The sequence below is a fragment of the Malurus melanocephalus genome, unplaced genomic scaffold, assembly GCF_030028575.1.
Source record: "Malurus melanocephalus ecotype Western Australia unplaced genomic scaffold, MMel_1.1 scaffold_40, whole genome shotgun sequence".
Classification (NCBI taxonomy): Eukaryota; Metazoa; Chordata; class Aves; order Passeriformes; family Maluridae; genus Malurus; species Malurus melanocephalus.
The window spans coordinates 1,244,719-1,265,628 of record NW_026623272.1 but is presented as its reverse complement, the minus strand read 5'-3'; the positions used below and the strand labels follow the sequence as shown (position 1 = coordinate 1,265,628).

The following is a 20,910-nucleotide window of genomic DNA, read 5'->3' as shown; positions in this document are numbered from 1 at the left end:
ATGTACAGACAAGGAGACAGCAGTTAATTACATCTGTAGACAGTCATTCAGATGTGAACAATGAGTGATGCAATGTTCAGAGAACACCTTGGGAGAAGTCAAACTAAACTCTTTGGATGTCTTTGCTTCTTCAACAAATTTGATTGTATGTGAGCCTGCAGTAGGGTCTCTAAATCTCCTGGAAGGCATTGCTGTACATTTACATGTTGGGCAGTTACACTTCTCACATGACGTGTCAGTGGCGTTGCYGTCTGCATTTGGTGGCTCTGTATCAGCTTATATATCCCAGGGTCTCAATGTCTGCATGCTCCTGTGCGTAATTACTGCTGTTAATCACTGGCTGTGGCAACTGCCTACTGGTGAGCAACAGYAGGAAAGTGGTATTTCTCAATATGTGCTTAAAGAACTGTAATTTTGTTTGAAAGWAGTCTATGAAAGGTTTTGTTCGTAAATAGTGTTCTGTGAGTCTATCTACCCAAGGCTTTTTATTAGCCACTTYATATAAAYGCCTGAAATTTTGTGGTGGGGKTTTTTTSAGGTTTYTTGTTTGTTCGTTGTTTTTTTGACRAACTGTTATGATCAAGAGTGCTCTAGCAACAGTTAAGAGCATTGGTATCAAATTCAAGTAACTRTATCAAGTGCCTATTACTTCAAAAGCAGGAAGAAAATGTCTGAAAGAACTTTATTGTTTCACTGTGTTGTCTAATTTGGTATTTCTGTGTGCCACAATCCAGACTGTCCCGTTCATAGACTGTAAAAATGTGAGTTACAGGAAACAACAAATTAATTGCTGTCCATGCAATAAACAGGTTTCCAGTCTCCAAATGGATCACTCCTCCACTGTATTTCTAAAACTTAGTAGCCTCTGTATTAAATAATTTTACTGCAGTTTGTAACTTCTTTTAAGAGCCCCCCAACTGTGCAGTATCAACAGAGGACATGTGTACAATAAAACAAGGTCATATTGACCCCCACTGGCCTGATCTTCAGGTGCTCATCTGTGCAAGTTTCCTCTTTCTTTAGCTTTTAATCTCAGAGCAAAGAGTAGCTTTAGTGCATTACTTCCTCAGAAACCAACGATTTAGATCCAATGCTGTGATCTTCTCATTTACCATAATKTAGAAATCTACTATTTCTATATTCCAGGTGATAGCACAGCCCTAAGTAGATAGCTGGGAAAAACAGCCACTAAAAGAAAAGATTGTGGTATTCACTGCAACAGAAATCAGAACTAAAATGCTTATTTGTGCAATTATTTACCATGGATTACTAACTAGCAGCTAGATTTGAAATAACCTCAGCYTCACTTCAATTCTCTTGGTTTGAAGCAGAATAGGACAATGGCACAACTTTCAAAAGAAATCCTGCACTCACTCTGTTACTTGAGAGTCACTACAACCTCTGAGTCAACATACATTTTTCATTTAACAGAAGTCATCTTTTGGTGTGTTGAGGTTGGGGTTTGGGGTCAGAAACTGGGTATGACACTAAAGTACGCAGAAAAAGTATGCAGGAGCTTTTAAAATTTTATTTAATACAGCATGAAGGAGCAAGATTCCATTTCTCAGTGAAAGGTAACCATAAAGTAACAAATTAAGGCCCTGAAAGAGCCTCAAGCATTACTGTGCCTTCTCATCCCACTGAACTTCACAGGTCTAGAATTCTCTGAATTAACTGCTACATCACAGGTAAACCAAGTATCATTTGATCTTTAGTCTTTCTGCTTGTATCTGTAACCGGACAAAGGTGTATCAGGGTTTTCTTCCTGCCACCCTAAGTTTTAATAACCAATATTAGCTGATGGTGGTGGGCAGCAATGAAATGCAACAGAGCTGTGTATCTTACAGGCATACTTTCATTTTGATTTAAATTTAAATTATTAAGTCTCAAAATAAGTAAACCAAACCAACTGATTATATAATTCCTCAGTGTTCTCCAAGAGCATCCTGTAACTCACTTACTAGTTTCCTTTGGGAAAGCCACATGTTGTGATGGCCATGGAAATGACTACTGCAGCTTCCAGAACAGTGMACAAAGTTCACCTGATCACCTGGCTCCGAAACTCAACTCTCTATTCTTTCACTTAGCCTTACACACAGCAGCTCATTTGTTGTGCCWTAATGACTTCAAGGTAAGCCTGTACCAGGGACTGCCTGGAAACCCGAATCAACCTCCTTTAGGTGCAGATTTATTAATGGAGGAGTCCATTCCTGGGAGACCTGTCCTTTTCCGGGCTGCMGTCTCTATTTTCCGTACCAGGTCCACATCCCACCGATGGGTGACAAAACTAAGCACAGCTCCAGGCTCCTTGCTCCCAACGCGGCCAACTCTCCCTGCGCGGTGCAGGTAGTCCTGCAGGGTGTCTGGGAAGTCATAGTTGACCACCAGCTGCACACTGCTGGTGTCCAGCCCCCGAGAGGCAAGGTCAGTGCAGACCAGGACGGGCACCTCACCTTTCTGGAAAGAGGCAAAGATGCCAGCTCTAGCAGCGGCYGACATCTGTCCCTGCAGCCTCAGGTGCTTGATTTTGTGGTCGTCCAGGATATAGCCCAACCAGTTGACAGTGCTGGCACTGTTGCAGAAGATGAGAACAGCCCCAGCAGATGATGGGCGCTCCTTGAGCAGCTGYAGCAGCTCAGGCAGCTTGTCCTGGCCTTTGAGACGAACAAACTTCTGCTGGACGTGAGGCGGGAGGCGGTGCAGGCTTTGGGTACTGAGGGTGACAAACCGGCCCACGTCMGTGAACTTCGCCAGCGTCTCGCTGAGCCCCGCGGGGAAGGTGGCTCCGACCACCACCACCTGCGTCCTTTCCTCGTCGGGACCGACCGGCCCGGGAGCGCCGGCGGCCAGGGGCGCGTGTGCCAGGATCTCCTCCAGCAGCCCCGTGAAGGACTCGTCCATCAGCGAGTCCGCCTCGTCCAGCACCATCCAGCGCAGCCTCTCCAGGGCCAGGAAGCGCCGCCGCAGCGCCTCCCGCAGCGCGCCGGGGGTGCCCAGCAGCACGGCGAGGCCCGGCGGAGGTGCCCGCAGCTGCCTCCGCAGCCCGCCCGCGGCCCCGCCGCCCGTCAGGCCGCGCACCTGCGCCGCCAGCTCCCGAGACGGCAGCACCACCAGCCCGCGGGGCGCCGCCGGCCCCGCCGCCTCCTCCGCCGCCTCGGGGCTGCCGAGCAGCCGCTCCAGCAGCGGCAGCAGGTACGCCAGAGTCTTCCCGCTGCCCGTCTCGGCGGCGCACAGGGCACTGCGGCCGCGGCGCAGCGCGGGGATGGCGAGGCGCTGCACGGCCGTGGGCCGGTCGATGGAGAGCCGCTCCAGGCCGGCCAGCAGCGCCGGCTGCAGCCCCAGCTCGGCGAAGGTCGGGCCCTGTCGCGCCTCAGCCGGCGGCACCTGCAGGGCGGGAGCCGCCTCCTGCGAGGGCTCKAGCTGGAAGTAATCCCCGTACGCCTTCCTGTGCTTCCAGCCCGCCGACACCAGCGGCGGTCGTTCCCAGCGCCCCACCGTCTGCCAGCGGGGCTGGCTCAGCTCCGGCCGCCGGCTCCGCAGCAGCAGCTTCCCGGGGCGCGGCGCCGCCGCCTCCCCCTGCCCGCGCCGCCGGCGCTGCGCGCCCCGCTGCAGGCGCTGCCGCAGGGCCCAGGGGACGCGCACCACGGCCCCGGGGGGCTGCGGGCTCCCCGCCGCCGCTGTCCCGCTGCCCGCCGGCCGCCGCGGCACCAGCAGCGGGAGGGCGAGCACCGGCCGCGCCCGGCCCAGCGCCATCGCGGCTCCCACGTGGGGCGGCGGCGCTGCCCGATGACGCCTGAAAGAGGCGCTGGCCCCGGTTCTCCCCGCCCCGCGGAGCCACGGCACAGCCACGCGAGGGGTGAGTGCGGCGGGTGCTGCCGGTCCTTTCTCGTTCTCTTTTCTCCGCTGCCGGCCGAGAGCTGTTCCCGCGCMGCGCCCGCGGGATTGACGCGGCCTGAGGGGCTCGGCAGGGCCGGCCCGGCGCCCMTCCCTCAGGGCAGAGCCCGTGTGGCGGGGAGCATCCCCCTGGGCTCCCTCACGGCTGGGTGAGCCAGCCCCGCTGCCGGGCGAGCCCTGTCACAGCCGGAGGGGCACCCACCGTCCCTTCCCGGCAAAGGACACATCTGTGTTCCAGGTAGGAAATGACACTCCATGGCAGTCCCCCTGGGCTTTCTTTTTCAGGTGGTACGGCAACAGGAATGACGGTGAACACGCCGCTGTGTTTTAGAGGAAAGAAGATCCTGGCTCCAATGGTGCGAGTGGGAACGCTACCGATGCGTCTGCTTGCTCTGGACTATGGTGCCGATATCGTGTACTGTGAGGTATGGAGAATGAGCGCATCAGGCCGTTTTATCTGATTACATTATTATTAAGAAAAGTACAAATATATAACCTGTTCTTTTTACACATCATTTTGCATTAAAAAYGAGGGAAGAAAAATCTCTATGTCTTAAGGCATTTCTCTGAGCAGTTCTCAACTTATGGCAGATCCATATTTTAAGGCTGTTCAGTGACTTCAAGTAATTTACATGTAACAATTTCCTCAACTTGTACTTTTATGTGTGGTTGGGGCAGTGGTGGTAGTAGTATTTTTCTTTTGTATTTTTTTCAGTGGGGTCAGTACTTTGAAGGAACTTTGAAGACTGACCTTGTGTCTCATCTGGTTAATTCTGCTCCCCATGTATTTCTACTCACAGGACTGCTGTSCTTGTTTCTTACCTTCTTTTAAAGCTGGCTAAAATTGTGGTCTGGGTCCTCWGTACAAGAAAGATGTGAACGTGTTACAGTGGATCCAGAGGAGGCCATAGTGATGATCAGAGTGTTGGAACACCTCTGTTACAAACACAGGCTAAGAAARTTGGGATTGTTCTTCCTGGAGAAGGCACTGAGGAGAGCTCATTGAGCCCTTCCAGTACTTAAAGGGRATTTTAAAAAAGAGGGAGAACAACTTTTTACAAGGACAGATAGTGACAGGACAAGGGAGAAGAGTTTTAAACTAAAAAGCGGAGAGCTTTAGATTAGGTGTTAGTAAAAAGTTCTTTACCCAGAGGGTGCTGAGGTACTGGAACAGAYTGTTCAGAGAARTTGATCTCTCTAGATGATTATTTAATAAAATGGACAACTGTGTACAGCTGACTGGCTGAAACAATTCAACTCACTGAGATTTTTTATCCTTTCTTCTCAGGAGCTGATAGACATAAAGATGCTGCAGTGTAAGAGGGTTATAAATGGTAAGTATGGCATTTCTTTTGATAATCCCTGTAAGCAGTCTCTTTTCTAGTTAAGARGAAAGGTAATTATTTCTCTGAAGCATGTTTATAGTGATTATACTGATGTATCAGTACATATAATCTCACTGAATTGTATCTAGGGACTTACAGTAAGCTTTTGAAGTGCTGCCTTAGACCTGTCTGTTGCTACAAAGTTTCACATTTTCAGTTTGGACTGCAGTAAAGACAGTTTCCAGTCATAAATCTTTTTAAACGTTAGTTTTTTGTGACATGATAATATACACACCTTTTAGTCTACTGCAGTAAGGAAGCAACACATACRAGATCTCCCTGTTTATCATTCATTTATTAACTTGAGGTCCATGGGCTGTACTTGGCCTAACAGGATTGTCTCTGCAAGTTCTTAAAAAGGTATCTTTGAGACCTGGCCCTGCCTGAGTGGCATAGAAACAGTGGGAAAACKGACGTTCACTACAAATCTCCTCTCTCCTCCTGCCCCTTCCCAAAAATAGTACTGTTCCTTCTGGCTGACTCATCATTGGACTTGTTCTGGTGCTGATGTTCATGGCAAAGGCTGTGGGGTTATTAGGGAGCACTGTGGGAGGGAGATAGCAGTGTGCAAGAAATGACCCAYGAGGACATACAGAGCCATTAGCTCTGCTGTTTGTGGACGGCTTTGMTAGCATTTCAATTATATATAAATTACATAGTCATATGACTTTTTTAATTTTTACATCTGTGTAGAATTTTTGTCTGTTCTGTCTCTCATTTCATACAGAAGTACTTGAAACAGTGGACTTTGTTGCACCTAATGAAAGAGTTGTTTTCAGAACCTGTGAAAGGGAGAGGCACCGTGTTGTCTTCCAAATGGTAAAAAAACAGWTACTCTTCTAACAATCTCGTAGTTGAACGAGGTAGTGCTGGTAACACGTTGGTGTCAGCCTAAAGCAGCTCTTTGTATTGCAGACTGTCAGTTTCTTGCTGCTTCARGTGGAGGTAAAGTTTCACACCGAATGTGTTGCAGAATTTCAAAGCCATTGAAAGTACAAGATGCTACATTGTAAGCTCTCTTTACAGCTGTTTTCAGCACAGGTGATTAAGGTGAATTCTGTGCTGACAGCAGCTTGTTTTTGTAATAGGCATCTTAGATGTATTTCTGAATTTACAGATGCCGAAAATAAATTGTGCTGATATCTGATCACGTGTTGGAAGTTTTCCACTGTCCTGTAAACAGTCTCACTGCAAAGACTGAAAGAAATTTAGTATAGATAAGAGAAGATTAATGTGTTCATTAGCATTACACAAATGGAYTAAAGGCTGGAGAGAAAAATACAGCAATTTGCTCTTAGAGACCACTTTGTGTAGGACAAGAGAGGATGGGGCTTGGAGGAAGGGAGAGCGTGTGGCCTGCATTAGATACTGAAAAGACCTTTGTCAGTGGTAATGCAGCCCTGAAATAGATTGCTTGTAGAGGCTGTAAAATTGTTATTAGGGGAGCTTCTTATGAATGTTAAAGTAGGTATCTGTTGCTGAGGGGCTAAGAACATTTGATGGTGGTGTAGGTAAAGAGGGCAGACAGACCTCTTTGGATCCCTTTCTGTATAAACKTTTATCTTTCAGTGGCTGACTCTAGTACATGCTTTAGCTAAAYATTTTAACTATCCAGTGCCTCTGAGCACATCTCTGTCTATACGAAATCTTCAGAGCAAATAAAGTTGTGCACATGTGCAACTAAGCATGATTTTTCTTATTAATTTGATGATATTTCGTAATTCTAAATCCTCTTCTTTTACCAACAGGGTTCAGCAGATGCTGAAAGAGCCCTGGCAGTAGCTAAGCTTGTGTAAGTCATTTTCTCTCACCTCCTTTCCACCATGGATTTGTTTGGGATTTTTGTACGGAAGCATTCTTGTCGACGACAGTTTTTTGTGATTAAGAGAATCAAGGTAGCTCTTGATAGAACCAGAAGAAGTTCAGCTGCATAAATTCTGTGCTGGGATTGATGACTTTTTGCTAGTGCAARTATGTYCTTGATCTCTCTAATATGAATTTCKCTGGGTATTGCACWGCTGCAAGACCAGTACATCTGAAAATGTCTCTTACTGTTTGTGGTTTGAAGGCTCTAATATTGTACTGAGCAGAAATTAAAAGTGGTTCTCAAAAAGGTGTTTTTAAGCCTCCATTTAATTAGATGGAAGCTTCCATTGGATTTGATGTAGTGATAGTGGTGAAATTAGTGGTGGATATACTTTATAGGGCATATATGGTATTTGCAGCTTCTGCACAGCCCTGGTTGTTGAAATCTTTGGACAGAGTGATCTTCAGACCATCGTTAATATTTATATATTTAAATRAGTGAGAAGATAAACATTCAGAAGTTCAAATGAACTTTACCTTAAGTTCTCATTTAAGCCTTAATGATGATGGAACAAATTACCTGGAAAAATACCTATTGCTTGATTCTTGTTCTAACAGACTAAAAAATATTTTAATATTTTGTTTCTCTTTCAGAGAGAGTGATGTGGCTGGTATTGATATCAACATGGGATGCCCAAAAGAGTATTCTACTAAGGCAAGTGGATTTTGATTACWCTTAAATGAGGCTTTTCATTGGAGGTATTGAGTGTGGAATACATGGTCTGGTTTTCAAATTCAAGCAGTGAAATTTTGATGCAGAGAAAAATGKAATTTAATTTTCTGTAATAAACAGAARACTGTYAAAAGTGTCATGGCCTTAATACAGYAAAATATCATAGGCTKTTMKAAMAGCCTATGATCATCTAAWATTTGTCATTTGAGCAAGTAAACAGTCACAATGCTGAATTCAATTATTTGTCAGTTTTAAGTGGAAGGRCAMTGGGTCAGTTAAAACTTTTGTTGYTGTTGTTGTTTTTATTGTAAAGCACATGCAGTTCTAAATTAGTCCTGTATCTGTGGCTAAAACAAAGCGTTCAAACTGGTTGTTAGGACTGTTAAGCCACTCGGTGTAGAGATAAAGGATCACAAAATTGGACCATGGCATTCCATTTTGATGTCAAATGCTCCACAAAACCATAACTGAGAATAAAACACCAAAATATACACCTTGTACGAGGGTGAAAGATCAAAAGTTCACCTGCTGGTGAATGTTATCCTCCAACAATAGTCCTGGGTCAAAAAAGTTAGCTTGTACAAAACAGTTGTTGGCCAGTGTGTCTATGTGTGCAGATGAAATGGTACAGGAAGAACAGCTAAAATATTAAATTGTTCATAATTATGTTAGGTGTTCATTATTTCTGTTCCATACAGGCGCTTAATTTGTCTTACTTTCATTTTTTTAATTGTAGGGTGTAGACAGAAACTACTGACAATAAAGACCTCTCAAACATGGTGGTTTAGGTTAAAACAATAAATCTGTTCAGCTGTCACTTAACGAGGAGAAACTGGATGACTATATTTGCTAAAAATAGCTTTTTGGAATCCTGTCCACTCCATCAAGTAATGAGAGCAAGTTTATGCCCTGAATTACTGCTTAATTATTCTGATACAGTTCTAGGAAATGTTTCACCAAAGTATTCACTAATGCTCCTGTATTTTARATTTTGCCATTTTTTGCTTAATATAACATTGTGCTTTTTTGTGGTCTGCTATTAGGCAAAATAATTGAGTAGAAAAATCTGTTTGCCTAGTGCATAACAGCTTCTGTCTGTTTTKCCAGGGAGGTATGGGAGCAGCCCTGCTGTCTGATCCTGACAAAATAGAGTCTGTAAGTATCACCTGGTGGGGTTTAAGCTGCCTTGGAAAGAATTGTGCACTGTGCTCTACTGAAAGCAGGAATGAGTTGCATAATGAYAAATTTGTAATAACTAGGGTGGAATACTCAGTTTAGAACACTAGAATTAAGGTTATAGGTAAATATTCCTGATTTAGTTCTTCTTGTCATTGTCTGGACTATAAAATTGCTACCTTTTTTCTTTTCAGTTTAAAAACTTCCAGTGTGGTGCTGTATTTGCAAGTTTTACATGTCTATGTATGTAATTTAGAATTACCAGTGTTTACTGGTCACCTTATTAAAATCARTGTTGGAACTCCATCAGCAGTTAATTGCTCTGTAAAAATCCAGTTGAAATGAAAAAAAAGTGAAAGTAACGATGTTGTATCCAAAACTGGTTTGTGTGTCTACTGGATTAAATTATATATTCAGTTACAGATTGCATGTGTCTGTCTACCATGCAAGATTCTTTATAGAGAATAGTTAACACTGTTACATTACTCTAATTTATTTTCAAGAGCGAAAGAAGGAGAGTTCTAGTAATGTCACTGTTGTGATCAGGTTTTTGTCYTTGTTTTCTTTTCCCAGATATTGACCACCCTTGTGAAAGGAATTTGTAAACCWGTAACCTGCAAAATCCGCATTTTGCCCTCAGTAAGAACATAAATCATTGTGCTGAAGTGCTCAGTTGTTATTTCTCTGACTTACTATCAGTTAGAATATAAAGTGTTCTAGAATATTGTCATTGTGTACCTGTTGCAGTGAAATAGCACTTGGAATTACAATTTCTGTTCGGGATGCTGCCCCAGCCTGAAGGGTTATCTGACCTGCAGTTGCTCAGGGATTGTAACTGTGGGCTTGTCAGAGTCCATGATATGCAAGGACACAGAGGCTTTTATCCTTTAAATTTCTTAACTTAAGTCATTTTTGTCACAGAGGTACRAAAGGGTGTAGGACACCACCACTCAAGCAGCCAGTAGATGCTGTTAATTCCTGTTTTTCATGTGGGGTGSCCAATAGGTGATTGTTTTCTGTTCTTTCAGACTAATTTTTCYTCCAAACCATTCTGCTGTTCTTGCATTTAGAACAGCCAATGAAGTTACAGCTTCTGTCTTTTTCAGGATCTTTTTCCAGACTTTTTTTACAGCTGGTCTAGCTTCCTTATTGCTTTTTCTTTTTTTGCAGATGAATTCTCTACATTATTTTTAAACCTCCAAGAGATGATTTTAAATAATCTTTTAAAACTGATTATTTTGCAACTGTGTGTTTAATTACCTGCCTAGACGCTATGATTGCATATGACCTAAATAGATATTTCAGTAGATGAATGAATTGTACCTGAGCCAGCTTTGTTCAGAAGTCATTTATGTGTGATAAACAAATGAAGCTTGTGTGAAAAGAATCAGGAACCCAGTCTAAGATCATTTTGGTTCTGAAGTACTAMAGTATTAAATCAGAGAATTGGCACCTCTCCTTTTCATTTTCTACAACTATTCTAGAGCCTCTTTCTTTTTGTTTCAAGCTGTTTTTGCATGTCATCCATCAGARCAGCAGGTGAGCTTCTGTCTCTGTGTCCCTGCCAGCTGGGACATGTTGCAGTTTTCAGACTGAATCTGCTATGTTTGGGATGAGCCACAGACATTTCTCTAGCTTTTAAGAAAAAGATTTGTCTTACCTTTTTCTCATTCTCCCTTTCCCTAAAGCTACATAAGGCAGGCTGATGCAGCAGTCCATCAATTTTATTTCTGCCTTTTGAGAGCATCTTACCTCTTTGAAGATATACTGAGAGCTTCTCCTTTTTCCTACTGGGCCTTTTGATTCACTGGTCATATATGAAAATCTTTAGAGTTTTTTAGATGCTGTTTAACATTTTTAAGACATATCTGACAGGAATATTTATAGTTGTGTGATTGCATGCTGTTGATTTCAGAAGGCATCCTCTGAAGCATTTTAATTACAATTTACAGAGTARTCATTAGAGAGGGCTTGCTAATCAAATGTTTCAATCATTTTCAATTGACAGTCTGAAAACCTGTTGGAAAATATTCTCCTGCTACTCAGTATTATGTTACCTGGTTTGAGAAAGTTTGCAGTCTRTAGTTTCAAGGAAGCATTGAAAATGGATTCTTATTTTTCCCATAGTATGTAGTTCTGTAATTGAAGTATATATTAAATGGCTATACATATTGGGCTTTATTGATGAAGCACAGAAATCTCATGGTCACATGATAGTTATTCCTTTTGCTTTGAATTAAAATCATGTCAGTCTGTCTTATGTCTCAGGTTGAGGATACTGTGAATCTGGTGAAGAGAATAGAAAAAACTGGCATTGCTGCCATTGCAGTCCATGGAAGGTAAGTTGATTCTAGGCGAGAAAGACTTAGAGTTTTTTTAGTTTGTTAATTTTAGGCAAGAAAGATTTAGAGTTTTTTAGTTTGTTAATGAATGGAGCACAGTATGATATGACTGGTATAAGTATACTCCATAGTCTAAATGTAATAGATGGTTCTGATTTCAACTGTTAACTGAATTGGTGTTCTAGGAAATCAAGCCTCTAAATAGGGAATGGAACTGCTTGCTGCTCTTTTCCTAAGTATTTTTTTTCAAAGACCAAATAAAATTAAAATAATCTTGCATACTTTGTCTCTAAAAAATCAAATACGTAAAATAAATCAGTAGAAACAAGTATATCCCAATAATCCTTGTGTCATGTCTGCTGCAATTTAGAAATCTATAAATTCCACAGGAAATCTTTGGTCTTGCCTTTTTTTTTGTTTGTTGGAAAGGAAGAAGGAGGAGAGGCCTCAGCACCCTGTCCACTGTGATGTGATCAAGGCCATATCTGAAGCCATCTCCATTCCAGTAATAGCAAAGTAAGTTGGGCTAAATAGCTCGTTATGATCTGATGCCTRTACCTTATTTCAGATTTGCAAGCGCAGGAAAAGGAAGCACGATTAATTACAGTAGTTTTGTTAATTTTTAGTGGAGGATCTCATGACTTCATCAAAGAATATGCAGATATTGGGACCTTCCAGAAAGCAACAGCTGCCTCATCAGTCATGATTGCTCGTGCTGCCATGTGGAACCCCTCTATCTTCAGAAAAGAGGGGTTTTGCCCCTTGAAGGATGTTATGCAAGATTACATCAAATATGTATGTTTTTTTAAAGCTCTTACTTGTAATTAACATTCTTCAGAATTGTTAATCCAAATGTTGCTGCAGTATTTTAACGTCTCTTCATTTCAAAGGCTCAGTTCTGGGGATATTTTAACATCGTGCACATGACATGAGTCTCGCAGTCAACCACTGCTTTCTCTRTGTGATTTTGTTCAGAAAAAAATGTTCAGAAATCTATATTAGTGCTTTTTAGCCTTAGTTTCTTGGGAGCATTTATGAGATTTATAAGGCTATCTAAAATGTCCAGAAATATAAAAATATGTCATCCATCTCTTTCAAAGTCAGTTGTACAAATTGGATAAAGTATTATATATGGTACACAATATTGAATATACCATATTTAACAGAAAAATGAAGGAATATTAAATACTCACTTGCTCCTAGATTCAGCTTTAGAAATTAATTGTTTTTCACAAATACTGTCAAAGAAGTATTCACAGCAGGGAAGCACAAACRGTGATTTGCCAATAAAGTAATGCTGTGTTTTAGTACTGTTGATGCATTAGCTGAGTCATCTAATATATAAAGTTTTATCCATTATTCAAAAAACCACAATTTTAATGACATCATAGGATATAGTCATAAATCTGTAACTTTGATCATGTCATCAATTCAAAAAATTTTTTTCCTAATTTGATCTTGCTRTTAACAGTTGCTTACTAAAATATCAGTGCATTACTAGTCTATGATGTAAACTGGTGAACTCTTTCTTCAGAAGTATGTGAGTCAGTTTATGAACGTTAGTTTGTGAAGTCATGCCAAAATAATCAGATTGTAGTCACACTCATGGTTACTGTTGAATATGTTATTGAGGCTAATAATCAGATTGTAGTCACACTCATGGTTAGTGTTGAATATGTTATTGAGGCTACCGCACTGTAGTTTGCCTTTCAAAAATGATTTTGAAAGTCATCAAGGAACTGTGCGTGGTGCATATAAGATAAATTTGTTTGGTGTGTTTTTAATTACTTTTGTCTYATTCCACCAGGCAGTGAGATATGATAATCACTACACCAACACAAAATACTGCTTGTGTCAGATGTTAAGAGAACAGTTGGAAACTACTCAGGGTAAGAAGCTGCATGCTGCACAGTCCACACAGGAGATCTGGTAAGCATGGATTTCAGAAAGAGGAATTGTACTCTGTCAAACTTGCACACCACTTCTCCATCTAGCATTGCCTGGCATTTCACACCATCAGAAGAAGTTGCATTTGTATTTAAAATACAAAAGGAGCTAGCCTTTATTATTCTTAAAGAAGCAGTGGAATCCATGAACAACATTTAAACTTTGAAAGTTACTTTTCACTTAAGGAATTTAAAGAATTTAACATGTTTTAGTATAGCCACAGCTTATAGATTTTGAGCTTAGGAAAAAAGATATAGTATAGAAACTCGAACGATCTTTTGCAACTTGAATTAAGCCTTAGCCCATGCRGAATGGGTAATTAGAGATGTCACAGTTCATACACATAAACATTGGATAGAGATCTAGTGTAAAACTTGAGGCTTGATATGCTACGCCTGACAATTCTTTAGGGGCTTCCAAAACCAAACWTTTTTTTTTTAMTATTTGATGCAATACCAACTTCAAAATAGGCTAAAGCAATGTGCGTGAAGGAGAGGGGGACAGAGAGAGCCACTTGTTTATGAAACTGCTTTCTATCAGCAAACTCGGTCTTTTAACCCCTGTTCTGAAAAGCTGTTTCATGTCCAGATAACTGAAGAACATTCGGTTTTTTTAAATGCACCAGTTTATCTTCAGACAAAAACGATGCATAATTCTGCTGTCTCCTGGTGGTGAGGATGGTCACAGCCATTTGAGCTACAACCTCAGTGCTGAATGCAAGAGAACAGCCTGCTGCTCTTCCCACAAAACATTTGCATAGCAGTACATAATACATTGCCTTCCCTTAGAAGCATAAGTGAGCACTGTTCAGCTTCATTGCTTTTTTACTTGGAGCATTGGAGATGTCTTTGAACAGTCCCATATCAACCAGAATCCTTATAACAGAAAGTAAAATTTTTCTTATGCTGCAAGTTTGATTTCCATTATCATCGGCAGAGAATCAACAGTCTCAGTTTTYCAAAGTAGATTCAGCCTGCCATGGGTCTGAAATTTAAAAGGGCTTGAGACTTCTGCCTTTGACTAAAATTCTGATTGCTCTCTCTCTTTCTTTGGGCTTGTGAATAATACTCTGAAGTCAGAAAAWCTGAGATTTTGAGCAGTTTGGATGCTATAGTATTTATTACTTATAGTATTTTTAATCACTACAATTAGAAGAAGAATCTGTTTCCTACTTCTTGCTCGTATTGCCCTTGTGGAGTTGGTGCACCAGAGTCACTTGGAGATGTTTTGTCTCTGATTCATCCAACTGCAAGTTATTAAATGAGCTAATAACTTGAACATTATAGGACTTGTATTTCTGACTGATTCTGCCTGGACTTTCAGGCTACAAATTTCATATGTAGTGCTGGAAATCAGAACATTCTTTTTCTATTTGTAGCTCCACAATGTCTGGTAAGAATTGAAAGAGGAACAATATGCCACTGTGCAGAATATATCCACCATTCCACTTAATTCTCTGTACTCTGACATATACTCTAAACACAATTGATTTCTAGGCTTAGATTATCATAATGTGATACAAAAATTTGTGAACTGATCTCTAATACAAAGGAGTTCTGTTTGAATAGTGAAGCCTTTGAAATGGGTGACTTCTATGAAGAAACAACAGCTATTTTTGAAGCAAAGAAAACATCTTTAGAAACCAAGACACAAGATGAAGATGACCAAATAGAAGAYCCAGATGTAATAAAAATGGCTGTTAGATTTGACAAGTAAGCATGCAAATCAAGTTTTTCGCTGTCTTGCATCTCTGAATAGTAACTGTGAGRCTTACAGTGTCCTAACAGCTTCTGGGAAATGATTTGCAAAACAGCACTTACTGAGTGAATTCTTATGAAGCAGTAAGTAAACATCATTGCATAATCACCACTCTTCCTGTGCCATTTGGATGTTGTAAGATATTCTTTAGTTCTAGGCTTCCTGAGACTGCATGTAGAAAAATATATTATCAAGATATAGAGCTCAGTTATTTTTAGTGAAACTTGACTAAAACATAATAATTTTYATATAAAAAGTAAGTATCTTTTYTCTARCTATATYACTGCAGGGTGTGAGTGTTTGGGAAGAATTAATAGAAWAGTTTAGATTTTATTTTAGATGATTTGTCAGACCTATTACGTAAGTTATCTAATCAGGAACAAGCATCTTTGTCATCATTTGAGCTGTAAAATTAAACCTCAAGTAGCTGGTAGAACTAATACAGCAAGCAGCACTGTCTGTTTTAAAATAGAGCTTTTGCACAGTTGTTTACCACAAATTTTTCTGTCTAGGCGAGAATATCCWCCACAGATCACTCCAAAAATGTATCTTCTGGAATGGTGTAGGAAAGAAAAGCATCCTCAACCTGTTTATGAAACTGTGAGTCAATGAAAAACCCTTTCAGACCTCTTCCTCTGCCTTGTATATGAAATTAAGTATTTTAGGACTCAAGGTAGTGAGAAATTCTGCTTCCCAGTCTGGCATAGCTCTTTCAGAAAGCAGCTGCAGAAATGGTAATACACATAGGTATGAAAATAGCAGCTTATTTTATTAGAAAATAAAAAATTSAAAGTCAGACCTTCAGTCTGCTTTTGATTCATGTGTGAAAGTTGTTTTAACTTCTTGGTCATTAAATAGGAGCCCATGACTGACTTTCTTTTACTACTTCTGTGAAGTGAAGAATTAAATCTTGGAATGTTTTCTCTGTTGTTGCACACTGTTATGAATAGGAGCTGTATGGTGCAGGAGCACCTGTTTGGTTAGATGGGGACTTTTTTTTTTTGGAGAAGGAAAAATATTTGCAGCTTGGACAATTATTTTTTTTATGTTAAATATGTATGGTTGCATTTGTGGTCTGAATTACAGGAATTTTGAAGTTGCATTGTTATTCTTGTTGCATTATACCTGTCGAGGAATATTGATGATGTCATTTTTTTTCTGTAGATTACATGGCTGATTTTTGACAGCTCCTTCTCTTTTAATTCTTTTTATTCTACAGGTTCAAAGACCACTGGATAGATTATTCTSTTCAGTAGTGACAGTAGCTGAGCAAAAATACCGTTCAACTCTGTGGTAAGCCATCCTTAATGGGTTTTTCAGCTGTATTTTTGTTTTTGAAATGTAGCTTAAAATCTTGCATTAGAAGGGTATTCCAGTTTATTCCAGTTGACTTTGATAAAGGAGGGAGAAAGGATTAAAAATTTCTGAGAATTGAATGTGACAAGAGGAAGTCAGCATTGGCATGATCAAGTAAACAGTCACAGATTTTAATTCACTTTGTGTTAGTCCACAAGTTGTATTGGAAGGGGAGCAAATAGGTGACCCAGTTCCAATCTGTATGTGGTGAGTTCAGAAAGAAGCCAAGGGAGGCAGAGGGGGRTGCTGGAGGAGGTTATGTCTTCAGCCTCTACAGCAGCTCCAATCCCAATAAGGAGTCAGGACGAAGTGTCTATATACAGTGAAGCACAGGGGAGTGCACTGAGTTCTTGGAGATCACAGTTAATTGGCAGCTACACCCAGRGCTGCTCTAAAGTTTCATGATGGTATTTTATACAATCATCTATTAATACAGGAGTTGACTTGAGGCATTTGCACCTAAGGTGATCTTGATTTAACTGCAAAGCTAGAGCTCAGCATTGAATATTTTAAACAGGACAAGTGCACACAACTGTTTTGCAGCCTTCCTGTTCAGAGACTTCAGGAAGTTATGCTTAGCTGGTATGAAATTTTGAGAAGACAATGTTTTCAAATACTGACTTCCACAAATGTGTGATGTGCAGTCTCTCTCAGAAATGACAGAATTTTTAATTTTATGGAGCAGCTCCTGCTTTTGTCAGCATCAATGAACTTGTACACCTGCCAGAGAGTATATTTAAGCCTGATTCTCTTTCAAGAAAGTGATCCTTCATAACTTAGTTTTGTTTAGTGATCAGATTTGTAAAAGTTACTTTCTGAGGATAGCAACCACTTGGGCCAAACACACATTGACTCTGTCCCTTTGAAATGAAGAATTTTTTCGGAACAAGACCTAATAGAGACAGATTTTCTAGGAATGTTGCATCAGGAGTGATGCATAAACCACTTGACACCTAGCAAGAYTGAATTAATTTCTTGAACTGGCCTRTTTTGTTCTTCTGCTGTGAGGTGACTACAAATGCTGCGTGTTTCATGAAGTTGCATCAGAGACAGGAAATTGTCTCTTGGCAATGTAGAGACTTCAGTTTTTACTTTTACCTGTGCTCTGTCTGCTTGCTCTTCAGGGACAAGTCCAAGAAACTAGCAGAACAGGCTGCAGCTATTGTCTGCCTGAGAACCTTGGGTGTCCCAGAGGGAAAGCTCTGTGAGGGGGAAAATCACCTGATTAACAAACGCAAGAGGGACGAGCAGGAGCGCTTGATTAACAGAGACCACGGAGAAGAACTTGCTGAGCCTTCCCATAAAAAGGCTAATTTTATTGAAGAAACTTCTGACATGAATGTGCCTAAGATGCCACGGTAGCATGGAAATGAGAGGTTTCATGCCTATGCAGCTATGAATGAGCTCCTATTTGTATATCTTGCTRTTCACATTTCATTTGGATTCTCTCAGAGACAGATAAATTTCCCAGTTGTGAAAAATGCCACTGAGATGTTTACTGTTCACCACTCACTGTCCCTATGGTGCCTTTCAGATGATTATTGGGAACTTGATTTTAAAGAACATGGAGAAGATAATCCCAAATAATAAATTTTTTTAAAATATCAAGTATTTTCARAGCAATTTTGTCATTGTTTTCATTACTTGTTTATTGTTTCTATGAAGCCTACAATGTGCTGGTAAGAGATACATTAATAATCCACAAGCAGAGGAATTCCTTATGGAACTGTGTAGTTAATTAGGAAAATTAATGTAGAAAAATATTAATAGCTAAGTAGATATGATTGTGTCAGCTGAGTTTTGTGCATGTCTTGCAAGCCTTGTTTACACCACTCATATCAAGAAAAAGTTTTTTGCAGAGAGAAGGACTTAAAATTCTAAGACAGGGTTAAAATGGCATTCTTCTGTGATAATTTCTACTACATTTTACCCTTCAAAAATATGGCAGTAGAGTTAACCATCCTKTCCTGGTCTTTGGTATTAACAGTTGTGTCTTTCGAGAATTGAAGCCAASCTTGGTAGCAATGACTCTGTTGAATGAAGCCACTTTGAGCTGTTTTTYCCTTTTGAACTTGAAAGTCCGTGTAAATTTCTACAAGTAGAATACTTGCAATAATGGGAATCTGGATTTCCAGATTTCTGCAGGATGCTGTCAGAAATTCACATGGACCTGTAGTTGAAGGTGGATACCTTAACAAAGTTGCATGAGTACCAGCCTGGAGGTGCTTTACTACTCCTGTTTTATTACTGAATATGTGCCTTGGCTTGGTTGATGGAGAGGGTTGGCTAATACTGGCTGCATASTTTGTTATAATGAAACAAATACTAAGTTAACACTTGTTTGCCAGGTGTGTATATTAAATCAAAGGGGTGCTAAAAGTTGGGGGGCATGTTTTTCTTTTCTAAGATGTGCAAATATTCAAATCCTTCCTGAAATTATTAGGTGGCTGCCAATGTTGCACTTAGCCCTCTTAGCTCTCTGCACCAGTTGTACACATTAATGGGCTTGTCTGTGCTGTACTTGTGGATAGGCCAAAGAGAGCCTGTGAAAATCAGAGTGAGGAGTCATTCTGATGGAAYGAGCTTTTAATGCTAAATATAGAAGGGCTGTAATTCTGGGAAATGGCTAGAAAGTGTAACATTTGACACCTTTGATCAGTTTCAGAAAGAACCRAAGAAAACTTGCARTTGTACATATGTGTGTGTGAATGTCTAAATGTTATGATTTAATGACTTTCTGGTACATACTTTCATACCTCATAACTCTGTTACAGCTAATGTGTGACAACTTACCCTACTTTGATGATTCAATTCGTCCTAACCAGTCCTACAGATAGGGTAATTGTATTTTTCATGTATGTTCCCTTCTCAGGACTGGTATTAAAGTAATTACTTCAGTGACCAGTGCTTTCCTCCTAGAAATCATTCCATTTGCATTACTTTAAAGAGCAAACTACACTGGTTACTCTTGAGTTTCTCCTGTGCTTCTCTTCCCTGCTATACCTTCGAGAAACAGAAGGTGGCAGATTTTTTAAGGGTTTTCAGAAAAATATGCTAACTTCTGCAGTATTTAAGAATCCAGCTATTGCTCTTCTGCATTCTTGCATAGAGTGGCRATTGACTCCACAGTTGGGTTGGAGGATATTTAGCCTCACTTTTCAGAATTGTTTTTTCTTTGTTTTAATTTTAATATGGTATGAACATGATACTTRGGCCATACTGATGAAAGCTATGCTCTATTTTAAGTATTTGCTTAGTGAAAACGTTTCACTATTAATCCTATGGAACTCTGTGAAACAACTGGAGGGTTTTTTGTCCCAGGGGTACAGTCAGCCAACAAAAACACACTTGTATTTTTTTTTACTTGATAGTGATGCTGCAGAGGGTATCTGTAATGATACCTGCCCAAATGTGGTCCATGGGTACAGGGAGATCTGTAACTTGTCCTCCCTGTGTTCTGCTTGCTACAAGCCTGAATGGAAATGCAGAGATATTTTTACCAGCCTTTAGTGTGGATGCACTCACTGTGGGTCTACCTCCAGGGCCTTGCTGGCTGGAATGCTTTTTGGAATGTCCCGGGCTCTGAGCCCAACCCCGCCCTGGAATGTGAGGTTAAATGTTGGCGGTACAAATACAGAGTTTGAATATCAAAATCCTAGAGTTCCCCAGCACTGCAATTTCAGAAACTGGCAAGTGAGCCACATGTCAGCTCAGCTGCTCTCCAATTCAAAGAATAAGCATGCCTTGGGTTGCTGGGGAAGGAGGGGGAGGTGGGATGGTTTTGGTTTTGGTTTGGTTTTCACTTACCCATTATGAATCACAGAAGAACATGCTTTTCAAACACGTCAACTGGCAAGATGCGAGAGGTCCCAGACAGGTGTTAGCTGGAAAGCAGTCTTCATTCACAAAAGCATTTCACTGCCATTCTTTACTCAAAATTAGGAGCTCAACATAATGAGAGCTGTTGCCTTATTAAACAAGAGCCTGCTTATGTTTGGACTCTGAGGCAAGAAGTGATGAGATGGCCTGTAAGGCGTAAGTTCCATCTGTACCACAGTGCAAGAGGCTGATGTTTGAGGCTTTGAGTCAGAGGTGCTGATGACAAAGCTGATGAAAAACATTAAAAGCTAAACATGAAAAGCCAGCCTTTGGTGAGGAGGGGGTGCATCATGTATTGTTAAAAAACAGTTGCCTGGGTCAGTTAAAGAGCTCTGCTGAGCCCCAGGGGAGTCTGGTTCAGACACCCATTTTCCAAGGAAAACCTCAGTTTTGTGGGCTTTGTGAGAGGAGGCTTAAAAGTGTACTTCACTTGTGGTGTTCACTTAGCTCCCAAATTAAACTGTGTTGTAGGAGCTAATGTGAATCAGCTGTTAAATATCTGTTACTTAAACAAATAAATACTTTTCCCTTGCCCTGGCATGGTGGGAGAGTCTCTGTTTTCTGTTTTTAGAAAATTATTGTCTGAGAGATATCCTCTTGTGAGAATTTACAGAGCTCTGTAGTACAAATCTGA

The 20,910-nt window shown here is 40.8% G+C and overlaps 2 protein-coding genes across 4 annotated transcripts; one reads left to right on the top strand and one right to left on the bottom strand.

Annotated features, from left to right (window-relative positions):
- Window positions 1-1,285: 1,285 nt before the first annotated feature.
- Window positions 1,286-4,166, bottom strand: DDX28 (DEAD-box helicase 28). The gene is given in 3 exon segments (XM_057364614.1): window positions 1,286-4,051; window positions 4,053-4,126; window positions 4,128-4,166. Coding segments are annotated over 3 exon segments (1,983 nt in total). The 5' UTR covers window positions 4,152-4,166; the 3' UTR covers window positions 1,286-2,166.
- On the top strand, window positions 3,792-20,637 carry DUS2 (dihydrouridine synthase 2). Of its 3 annotated transcripts, none has more exons than XM_057364615.1 (16): window positions 3,792-3,856; window positions 4,180-4,319; window positions 5,183-5,228; window positions 6,007-6,098; window positions 7,028-7,071; window positions 7,740-7,800; window positions 8,926-8,973; window positions 9,568-9,633; window positions 11,263-11,333; window positions 11,766-11,852; window positions 11,963-12,131; window positions 13,144-13,265; window positions 14,852-14,995; window positions 15,554-15,641; window positions 16,261-16,334; window positions 17,522-20,637. In XM_057364615.1, exons 2-16 carry the CDS (start codon window positions 4,197-4,199, stop codon window positions 17,757-17,759), a joined length of 1,473 nt encoding a protein of 490 aa, XP_057220598.1. In that variant the 5' UTR covers window positions 3,792-3,856; window positions 4,180-4,196; the 3' UTR covers window positions 17,760-20,637. The 3 variants fall into 3 exon arrangements, with proteins under 3 accessions (XP_057220598.1, XP_057220600.1, XP_057220599.1); XM_057364617.1 differs by lacking the exon at window positions 3,792-3,856 and adding an exon at window positions 3,885-4,043; XM_057364616.1 differs by lacking the exon at window positions 3,792-3,856 and having other exon boundaries at window positions 4,051-4,319.
- Window positions 20,638-20,910: the final 273 nt, after the last annotated feature.